Raw genomic sequence first — 11,795 nt, 5'->3', positions numbered from 1 at the left:
TTGAGACCCAGCGCCCCCACAACATGCACTATTAATAAATACAAAAGGGCTTTTACTTTAAATACTCAATGGCTTTTCCTTTGGTAGCCTGTGCTGCTTGCATCACATGGCTACATAAGCCTTTAGAATTATATCGACTTTTATTAAAGGAAAGAAATAGATTTTTTTGGAGGGGGGGGGGGAAGAGAAACAAATTACCCCTTTTATTGGCCAGCAACAATATAAGCCAGACACTTGGGAATTTGGGACACTAAGGACTGAGTGCGAAATTCACTCCTGTGCAGAGACGCAGCCAAGGCATGTGTGATGAGTGCTATCCACCACTGTGCACCCCTTTAAACGGTGCCTAGGCCTCGTTCTGACCCTCATTTCAAAGTGCTGAAATCCCCTGCAATGCATACAGACTCGTGGGCATATATGTAAAGGCATCAACGACAATCTCGAATATGTCTGGATTTTCCGCCGCATATATACATTACGTGTAGATTCTAGGCTGAATGGGTAGTAACACCTCTAGGCCTTGTCTGCCCTTGTGGTGGCACGTAGGGTAGGTGTAGCTACCCACGGCGGGGAAAGGCTCTGGCACTGGGACACTACATGGCTAAAAATAGCAGTGTAGAGGTGCTGCTTGGGCATGCAGAGAGGTGGGTGGGGAATGTATGTTCAGGCATGTTTATACTCTGCTCACCTAAGCAGTGCCTCTACAGTGCTATGGAGGGATGGCTCAGTGGTTTGAGCATTGGCCTGTTAAACCCAAGGTTGTAAGTTCAATCCTTGAGAGGCCATTTAGGAATCTGGGGCAAAAATCTGTCTGGGGATTGGTCCTGCTTTGAGCAGGGGGTTGGACTAGATGACCTCCTGAGGTCCCTTCCAACCCTGATATTCTATGATTCTATTTAGACCTGTGCTAGCTGGACATTCATGGCTTTTACTCTGCACACCACAGTAAGTGTAGACCTATCTAAAGTTAAGGTTACCTGGGGCTCGAGGGATAGACGAAGGGGAAACTAAGGCACGGTGGGGAAGTGTTTTGCTCAAGGTCACCTAGCAGGCTAATGTTAGAGCTGGGACTAAACCCCAGTCTTTTGACTCCCAGTTCAGCATACTGGCTACTAGACCAGTGGTTCTCAAACTTTTTTTTTCCGCGGACCACTTGAAAATTGCTGAGGGTCTCGGCGGACCACTTAATGATCTTTCCAAATGTTGTTTGTACAGTTAACTAACTATTGTAAAGCGCTTTGGATAAAAGCACTATATAGAAAAAAACCTTAATAATAATAAACTTTTTTGTTCTACAAATAAAAGCCCGCAACTCACATTTTCATATCAGTAGTTTTACCTTTCTAATGCAATGGATGTGCCCTCTCCCCACTGCCGTGGCAGCCCCCGAGCTGGGACTGGGAAGGAGGGGGGTCTCCCCCCACCCGTCACAGCAGCCACAGAGCTGAGGCCGGGAAGGACGGCCGTCTCTCCCCGGCAGCGACAGCCCTGGAGCCAGGGCCGTCCTTACCCATACGCAAAGTATGCAGCTGCGTAAGGCACCAGTAAATTTGGTGCCCCACGTTTTACTTTATTTATAGGCATTTAAGTGCGTGTGAGAGAGAGAAGGAATAAGTGACGCTGGGGGGAAACAGGACAGGCAACAAAGGCTTCTGTTTTGCCTGAAGATACTGATTATTGCACCCGATTGTTATGCAGATTGCTATCGACCTGACTAATGCAGTCTAAACAGTAAGGAGAAAGCAATCGTCTCAGGAGAAGCCTTCTGCTTAGACAATACCTGAGAGACTGGTGTAGATGGATTCATAGACCCAAAGGCCAGAAGGGACTATTGTGATTATCTGGCCAGACCTGTATAACACAAGCCATAGATCTTACTCAAAATAATTCCTAGAGCAGAGATATTAAAAAAACACCCTATCTTGATTTTAAAAATTGTCAGGGATGGAGACTCCACCACAAGTGCGGTAAATTATTCCAGTGGTTAATTACTCTCACTGTTAAAAATGTACACCTTATTTCTGGTCTGAACATGTCTAGCTTCAACTGCCAGCCATTGGATCATGTTCTGCCTTTCTCGGCTAGATTTAAGAGATCTTTATTAAATATTTGTTCCCCACATAGGTGCTTGTAGACTGTAACCAAGTCACTCCTTAACCTTCTCTTTGTTAAGCTAAATAGACTGAGCTCCTTGAGTCTATGACCTTAAGGCATGTTTTCTAAACCTTTAATCATTCTTATGGCTCTTCTCTGAACCCTCTCCGATGTATCAACATCCTTTTTGAATTGTGGACAGTACAACTGGAGACAGTATTCCAGGAGCGGTCACCAAATACAGAGGCAAAAGAACCTCTCTACTCCTATTCGAGATTCCCCTGTTTATGCACCCAAGGGTTTCATTCGCCTTTCTGACCACAGTGTTGCACTGGGAGCTCATGTTCAGCTGCTTACCCACCATGACCTTCCAAATCTCTTTCAAAGTCACTGTTTCCCAGGATAGAGTCCCTTGTCCTGTGAGTATGGCCTATACTTTTGTTCCTAGATGTATACGTTTACATTTAGCCATATCAAAACACTTATTGATCGCTCTCCATTAGTGATCTGTCCTCTTCATTATTTACCAATCCCCAATTTTTGTGCCATCTGGAAACTTTATCAGTGATTATTTAGTTTTCTTACAGGTCACTTATCAAAATGTTAAATAGCATAGGGGGCAAGAACCGATCCCTGTGGGACCCTACTAGAAACATACCTACTTGATGGTTCCCCATTTAAAATTACATTTTGAGATCTATCAGTTAGCCAGTTTTTAATACATTTAATATGTATTAATTTTATATTTTTCTAGTTTTTTAATCAAAATGTCATGTGGTATCAAGTCAAATGCTTTAAATACGTAACATCAACACTATTACCTTTATCAACCCAATTTGTAATCTCATCATAGAATATCAGGGTTGGAAGGGACCTCAGGAGGTCATCTAGTCCGACCCCTTGCTCAAAGCAGGACCAATTCCCAACTAAATCATCCCAGCCAGGGCTTTGTCAAGCCTGATCTTAAAAACCTCTAAGGAAGGAGATTCCACTACCTCTCTAGGTAACCCATTCCAGTGCTTCACCATCCTCCTAGTGAAAAAGGTTTTTCCTAATATCCAACCTAAACCTCCCCCGCTGCAACTTGAGACCACTACTCCTTGTAATATCATGTTAGTTTGACAGGAGCTATTGTCCATAAACTCATGTTTATTGGCCTCAATTAAATTACTCTCCTTTAATTCTTTATTACTCAAGTCCCATAACAGCTGCTCCATTATCTTGCCTGGGATCAATGTCAGACGGACAGGCCTTTAATTACCTGAGTCACCCCATTTACCCTTTTAAAATATTGGCACAACATTAGCTAGCTTTCTTCAAGTCTTCCGCAACTTTCTCACTGTTCCAAGACTTAATGAAAATCAATATTAATGAGCCAGCAAGCTCCTCGGCCAGCTCTTTTAGAACTCTTGGATGTAAGTTATCCAGTCCTGCTGGTTTGAAAATGTCTAGCGTTAGTAGCTTCTATTTAACGTCTTCCTGAGAGACTAGTGAAAAGGAAAGAGTTTACCATCATCATATGATGACACTACATCATATTTCTTCCCCTTCCTCTCCCTGAAGTTGGCTTTGTTCCTTTCCTCCAGTGAAGGGTCACGGGGAGACGTCTTTGAATATGGCTCACCCACTCTCCAGCCAAGACGGCTCTTTGTCATTGCATTATGTCATGCGCAGGCTGAGGGAATTATAGGCTGTGGTGCCATCAGCAGCCTAATAGCACTCAGCTCTGTATCTCTCTTCAGTCAGAGACAAAGAGCGCTGCTTTCCCAGAGCCTCGCCGGAGCTGTGTCTACACTTAAACCGCGGCCGTACTGCAGCTGCACTGCTGTAGCGAATCCATAGAGCCACTCACTACCATGAGGTGTTCTCCCATCGCTGTAGTTAGTCCACCTCTGTGAGAGGTGGTAGCTGTCTACACTGAGGGTTAACTGCATCGCTCAGGGGGGTGGATTTTTCACACCCCTGAGTGATGTAGCTGGGTCAACTTAACTTTTTAGAGTGGACCTGGCCTGGGAGAGGGGAATGGAGGAGAGCAAACGGGCTGAACCTTAGCACAGACCAGGTGGAGGTGAAGCCAGTGGTTACAATGCTACTTCTGTTGACGTTGGGTTGTGCTCACCGGTTCTCAGTGAGTCTCTTGCTAGAGCTCCCAGATTCTCAGGTAGCAGTGGTGGGCATCTACATTTTGCTAGGTGGTTGTGACTACTGCTGGCTGAAAAAATAATCTCATTATCAAGAAAAAATTCCAAAGAAATTAACACTTTCATTTTGGGTTGAAACATTTTCTTTGTGGACTTTTGGGTTTATTTAAAAGGTTTTCTTGGGAGGGGTTGTTTTTTCCCCACTTCTACCACTCTCTTCCCCCCCCCCTTTTTTTATTTCTGTGCTGCGCTGGAAAAAGAAGAAACGTGAAACCCCACAAACTTTATGAACAACAACAATTATTTAAAATGTTACAGTCAAACCCCCCTAAAATTTCACCCAATGTGAAAATTCTTTGCAGACCTTTTCCTTTTGGTGGGAAAAAAACACTGTTCATCAAACGATCTTTTCAGTGAAATTTTTTTGTCCTGCTCTAGTGATGCCTTTTCCCCTCGGGCGGAGAGTTTGCCGTGATTGACAAAAGGAGCGCCATCTATTTAGTGTATCAAAGAGAAGGTTAAGAGGTGACCTCATCTCGAGCTATGAATATGTACATGGCGAAGAGACGTCTGACAGCAGATAGCTCTTTAATCTAACAGACAAAGTCCTAACAAGAGCCAGTGGCTGGAAGCTGAAGTTAGACAAATACAGACTAGAAATAAGAGTCACATTTTTAACAGTGATGGGCAATTATCTGCTGGAACCACATACCCAGGGATGTGGTGGGTTCTCCATCCCGTGACATCTTTAAGGCGAAACTGGATGTCTTTCTAAAAAATCTGCTTTAGCGCCAACAGAAGTTATGGGCTTGATGCAGAAATTATTGGGTGAGGCCAGCGGCCTGTGTTATGCAAGAGGGTCAGCCTAGATGATAATTATGGTCCTTTCAGCCCTTAAAACCTATGAATTCATCGATTACCCAGGCCGTTGGGAGCTCCCAGTTGGAATTTCTAGAATATGACTCACATGGGGAAACAACGTGGAAGCTCCCTATCGCATAGAACAGAGTTGCCTGATTAGCCAGCAAGCATTGGCTTGCTCAATGCATATAGCACCAGTCCTCTGTGGGGTGCTCTTGCTTCAATTGTGTTTCTGGGCACAATTTAAGATGTTGACATAGAATCCCCACAAGTTTTGGTTCCTTGGAGAAGGCAGGCTAAGTTGAGAGGTGAGTGGTTAGGTGGTAGATGTTTCACATAGGTATGTGGGGGCAGGGGCTAAAAGGTGGTGTAAAATAAAGGGCTTGTCTACACTACCAGCCGGATCGATGGGCAGTGATCGATCCAGCAGGGGTTGATTTATCGTGTCTAGTATAGACATGATAAATTGACTGCCGATCACTCTAGCGTCGACTGCGGTACTCCACCTCAATGAGAAGCGCTAGGGGAATAGATGGGAGAGCGTCTCCCGTCGACACATCACAGTGAAGACACCATGGTAAGTAGATCTAAGTACGTCTACTTCAGCTACATTATTCACATAGCTGCAGTTGCGTAACTTAGATCGATCCACTCCCCCACCAAAGACCAGCCCAAAGGTAGGAAAGGCTATTTAACCCTGCACTTTCTTCCACCATCCTATTAGTAGCATTTTCTGCCCCACCTCTTTCTTTCAATCCCTTGGCATATAAATTTCACCAGTTTAGACTCTGTTACAATCACTTGCCAGATGTGGGCCTGCCCCCCTGTGACAGGTTGGATCACAGAAGTCCCTTTGGGACTGCCACCTGATGTGTCTAGACTACCTCTGAGCCTGTTTTCCCTGCCAGCTTGGGACTTCAGTACCTTGCCTTGTTTGAGCACGTTTGCCTGCAGCAGACGTTTGCCTGCTGCAAACACAGATCCAAGTCTGAACCACGTCCCCCACAAGCTGCAGGCTTAACTGAAAACAGTTTAAGAAGTGCTCCTGTCTCCAGCACTCAGAAAGCCAGCCCCCAATGGGGTCCAAACCCCAAATAAATCAGTTTTATCCTGTATAAAGCATATACAGGGTAAACTCATAAATTGTTCATCCTCTATAACACTGATAGAGAGAGATGCACAGCTGTTTGCCCTTCCCCCCCTACCCCCCGGTATTAATACTTACTCTGGGTTAATTAATAAATAAAAAGTGATTTTATTAAATACAAAAGGTAGGATTTACGTAGTTCCAAGTAATAATGGACAGAACAAAGTGAATTACCAAGCAAAATAAAATAAAACACACAAGTCTAAGCCTAATACAATAAAAAACTAAATGCAGGTAAATCTCACCCTCAGAGATGTTCCAATAAGCTTCTTTGACAGACTTGCCTCCTTCTAGTCCGGGTCCAGCAATCACTCACACCCCCTGTAGTTACTGTCCTTTGTTCCAGTTTCTTTCAGGCATCCTTTGGGGGTGGAGAGGCTATCTCTTGAGCCAGCTGAAGACAAAATGGAGAGGTTCCCAGAGGCTTAAATAGACTTTTTTTCTTGTGGGTGGAAACCGCTTCTCCTCTCCTATGCAGAATCCAGCTCCAAGATGGAGTTTTGGAGTCACATGGGCAAGTCACATGTCCATACATGACTCAGAACTTTACCGGCCGATGCCACGTTCCCCGGAAAGCTCAGATGTGGATTGGTGTCTCTCAAAGTTCATTGTTAGCTTAAGTGTTTCTTGATTGGGAACTTACTGAGAATAGTCTTTTCTCAAGAAGCTGACTATCTGCTTCACTGAGGCTACTTAAAATCAAACAAGTATATAGCCAATATTCATAACTTTGAATACAAAAATGATACATGCATACAAATAGGATGAATATATCCAGTAGATCATAACCTTTGCAGAGATACGTTGCATGGCATATATAGCATAAAACATATTCCAGTTATGTCATATTTACACTCATAAGCATATTTCTATATAGCATTATGGGGTGCAACATCACACCCCCTCCCCTGCACTGTGTTGAGAGTTGAGGACAGCTGGGGCGCTTTTGCCAATAGTCTGTAGATTTGAAGTTTGGGGGCTCTGGAGATCTCTTCCACTGTGGGTTAGGCAAAGCCTGAGGGCTGAATTCTGCTCTACGTGACACATGGGTGCAATGCCATTGACTTCACTTGGGATTATTCCTGATTTACACTGGTGTAATAGAGAGCAGAATTTGGCCCTGAGTCTGATGACTTTCTAGTCATTTTTTAATTGGGTTTTTGCCTGCTGGGGTGATTAGATGGTCTGAATTGTTGTGACTAGAGTTGGTTGAAAATTTTCCATGAAAAAACGTTCAGTAGAAAAATGGGTTTTTGATTAAATGAAATTTTTTACAAAGTAAGTCTTGATTTCCAGCTGAGTCAGAAATCAAACTACAGTTTCCATGATGCACCTTGTCAATGGGATTCCTATGTACATCATGGTGGCTCTGTAAGAGGGAATACTCTGGTGAATGACGGGAAGCGTAGTCCCACTAGGGAGCCTGGCCTTTAGAGGAGAAGTGAGTGCATGAGGCACCCAGACTACCACTCCCATGAGGTATTGCACTGGCATTTCTGAACTGACATTTTGTGATTTGGGCTGAAATATTTTGATTTTTTTTTTTTTTACCACAAAGCTGGAATTTTGCATGGAAAATCTCAACAAACATGAAATAATTTTCCTTTTGGGGCAAAATATACCATGGGGAGCAAAAAAACATTTTCCAAGCAATTCTCGTTATGATTGAGGTGACACTTACAATAGTATTTCTGTATACGTTTGACAACCTTCACCTTCCTGTGAACCGAAAAGCAAACCTGACCAGCTTTGAAACTGTTTTGCAGGTACTTGGGGATCACACGGCCGCTGACATACCCCGTGAGACAAAACGGGAAACTAATGGCCAAGATGGTGTTCATAGTTTGGCTTCTTTCTGCCTCCATAACTCTTCCTCCGCTGTTTGGCTGGGCCAAGAACGTCAACGTGGAAAGGGTCTGCCTCATCAGCCAGGACTTCGGGTACACCGTCTACTCCACTGGGGTCGCCTTCTACATCCCCATGACAGTCATGCTTGTCATGTACAGCCGGATCTACAAAGCCGCCAAGGTCAGTGCAGAGAAACACCGGTTCATGAACTTCCCCAGACACCAGGAGCAGGAGGGGGTGTACTGCATGGACGTCAGCGTCCGAGGCCATCACAGCTCCAAACGCAGCAAGGCAGTGGAGGAGTGCGCCACCTTATCCAAACTGCTCAGGCAAGATCGAAAGAACATTTCCATCTTCAAAAGGGAGCAGAAAGCAGCCAGGACCCTCGGCATTATCGTGGGGGCCTTTACCTTTTGCTGGTTTCCCTTCTTCCTGATGTCCACGGCCCGGCCTTTCATTTGTGGCATCCAGTGCAGCTGCATGCCTCTGCGGCTGGAGAGGACCCTGCTGTGGCTGGGTTACACCAACTCCCTTATCAACCCCTTGATCTATGCTTTCTTCAACCGCGATCTAAGGACTACTTTTTGGAACCTTCTGCGGTGCAGGTACAGGAACATCAACAGGAGGCTGTCGGCAGCCAGCATGCACGAGGCGTTGAAAGTCACCGAGAGACACGAGGGCATCTTGTAAATCTCCAAGAAGGTCACGTTCCTTAGCCTAATGCAAGCGCTGCGTGCCTAATTAAAGAACTCCTGCCCATCCATCTAGCCTATTGCAGGGTTCCCTTTTCAATTGCCTGTCAGGCATGGCAAATATGTGCATTTTTGTTCCTCTGCCAGAGTTAACCATCGCCAAAATTGCACAAGTGCTTGTCACCCGAGAGGTGGTCAAGTTTGGAGTAGCTGAGGGCCACACGTACAGTAGAAGAGATCATAGCCCTTCCTTTTCCCTCTTTGATAGGGAGACACAGCCCATGGAGACAGCAGTTCACGCCAGTGTGTGGTGCATGAGAAGGCAAGTCAGGATCTCCTGGGTTCTCTTCCAAGTTCTGCCACTGACTGGCTGTGTGACCTTGGGCCAGTCATTTATGGCGCCGTGCCTCCGTTTCCCAATCTGTAAAAACAAGAATACTACTCACCTTCGTAAAAGGCTTTGAGATCTGTGGAGGGGGAAAGCACTATGTGCTATTCTTGGATCATCTCATAGGCTGCATTTCCATAGCAAACAGGAGAGCAGCTCCGGGCTGCGTTATAGATGTCAATGGAACACATTGTAAGCCCTACACTTTGCATCCCTGCTTACAAACTGTTGCAACTGACTTGGTTCCATTGTACACTCTCAAGCCAGTTCTAAGTTTGCATGGCAGGGAACGATACCAATGACCCTCTTTCCGCAAGCCCTTGTGTTACAGTACCTGAAACTGGCATGCTTAAAAATAACAATGCAAAAACTTCCTATTTATATCAGAGAAGTGAGGAGTGAGTAAAGCCTGCTGTATTTACTGGGATATATTATATAGTTCATTCACAGCCAAGTGATGTGTTTTCCTAATTTTGTGGCTAATTGATTAATCAAGGCAGTACATAAAAGCACGCTTTGGTCGACAAGAGACAAAAATGTATCATTTCACTGACTGCTATACAGTGCTGCTCTAGAATGTACAGCAAACGTGAAAAATATCATTCTGAACAATGTGTCATTCTTTTAAAAAGTTTCTTTATTCCAATCTAGATTTTTTTTTTTTTACGTATTAAGACTTTTGATGCATTTTTTCCACCCTTTGACGTAGCTCTGTTTGGCCCTGATCCCAAACCTACTGAAGTTGATAGAAAGAACATCCACTGATTTCCGTGGGCTTTGGATCAGGTCCCCTTGTGAATTTAAAATTATTCCTGTCAAGGCTGAAGAAGAGATTGTACTAACACATGGGGGTCATGGGCTCTTCTTTCACAGGGATTTCCTTTAAGCCCTATGAAAAGGAGAGGGGCTGATGTATGACATAAAGGAGCTCCTATTACTTTGAGAGAGAGAGAGTTCCCATAAGTCAAGATGAGTTTCCTTTAGGCTCATTGCCACCCTAGCCGTTAAGTTGATGGAAATATAGTCAATGAACCTGATGGATCGTTGTAGCACATGATCTGCTCTGAACACGATGGGCATTCACAGCTGGGCTTAGAAGGATCTTTCAAAAAGAACCCAGAAAATATATTAAATGATATCCTGGCCTGATTGAAATCAATGGGAGTTTTTCACTGACCGGGGGTGTGGGGGGAAGGGGGAGGGGCTGTGTGTGTGTGTGTGTGTGTGAGAGAGAGAGAGAAAGAGAGAGAGAGAGAGTAGTCCTCCCCCACCCCACCCCAATACCAGATCAAATTACCAGCCCCACACAGTCCGTGTCCAGCCTCCAGCACTGGCTGATAATTATTTAGATGTTGGGGGCTCCCAAAATGGGCTAGGCCCTTTCCAAACATGTAAGCAGACCCAGTCCCTGCCTCAAGAGCATACAGTCCACAATGACAAAGGTGGATGAAGGGCAGAGGAGACACAATATATAAATGAAGCCATGTGGATATTGACGGGCAGGTGGCTAATTAGTTACACGTGTGCGTTTCTTTGAACATCAAATGCACTGTGCTCCCTGCTCATCAACCACTCTCCACAATTTGACCCGCTTATCTTTGTGCGCCCCTGCCCCCCCCCATGCATCCTTACATGTCTTACCCCTTCCCTCTAGCAGTTCACTCTCAAGATACATACCTGAAATAGCTACATCGATGACTTACTGATCTAAGATGTGCAAGTGCCCCTGTCATGGGCACCAAAGTAAGGCCAAGACCCAGCTCTGATGTAGGTGTTCTGGAGTTTTAAAAGGACAAGGGATCCTCTTTCATTCTAGAGCCACATGGTACATCATCTTGACCAGTGGTTCTCAAACTTTTGTACTGGTGACCCCTTTCACATAGCAACCTCTGAGTGTGACTCGCCCCCCCCCTTATAAATTAAAAACACTTTTTTATATATTGAACACTATTATAAATGCTGGAGGCAAAGCAGGGTTTGGGGTGGAGGCTGACACCTCGCGACCCCCATGTAATAACCTCGTGACCCCCTGAGGGGTCCCGACCCCCAGTTTGAAAACCCCTGAACTTGACTGTTAAGCAGATGTGCTGGCTGGGATGTCCAGTGGTGTTTCATGGTACAGTAGGGTGTATAGTATAATATGGGGGTGTGGCCAGGCCCTCAGCCCAACTGTGTGCTTGACTTAGAATGTATGGCTGGGTAAAAACAGCCTCACTCCGAGGTTTTACAATCTCATCCAGACAGGGACAGTACAATCCACACACACCCAATGCTATAATTTGGCAGCAAACTCCGAATAGAAAAATAAATGTGATGTAACTGACCGTTGTTTTCTGTTCTGCTTCTTTCCGCCTGAATCTTTTGCACACGTCGTATTTTCCTCGCCTTACAAAAGTCTTGCTTTTGCCACATGTTTCTTCCAGAGAGAGACAGGGCAAGAATTCGTTAGGCTGGAGATTCTACATGGGCTCCACACTAACAGGAATGAGAGGTATTCCCTTCATATCTCTTCTCAGCACTACCCGTTTCGTGCCATTGATTCTAGGACACGAGGGATTTTAGAGAGGCAGAGGGGGCTGTGACTGCCCAGTCGGGAATTGGTTGCAATATCAGTGATACCAACA

General features: G+C 45.0%; 1 protein-coding gene across 1 annotated transcript in view; it reads left to right on the top strand.

Annotated features, from left to right (window-relative positions):
* LOC112102476 (5-hydroxytryptamine receptor 7-like) overlaps positions 1-8,781 on the top strand; it is a 15,292-nt gene extending 6,511 nt beyond the window's left edge. The window contains exon 2 of the mRNA XM_026648174.1: positions 8,010-8,781. Within this exon, the coding sequence (XP_026503959.1) occupies positions 8,010-8,781 (772 nt within the window). The remainder of the gene's footprint in view (positions 1-8,009) is intronic.
* Positions 8,782-11,795: the final 3,014 nt, after the last annotated feature.

This window comes from Terrapene carolina, unplaced genomic scaffold (genome assembly GCF_002925995.2).
Source record: "Terrapene carolina triunguis isolate 2854851 unplaced genomic scaffold, T_m_triunguis-2.0 Scaffold66, whole genome shotgun sequence".
Lineage (NCBI taxonomy): Eukaryota > Metazoa > Chordata > Testudines > Emydidae > Terrapene > Terrapene triunguis.
Note: the sequence above shows the minus strand (reverse complement) of the source record. Positions and strands in the feature narration are given on the sequence as shown.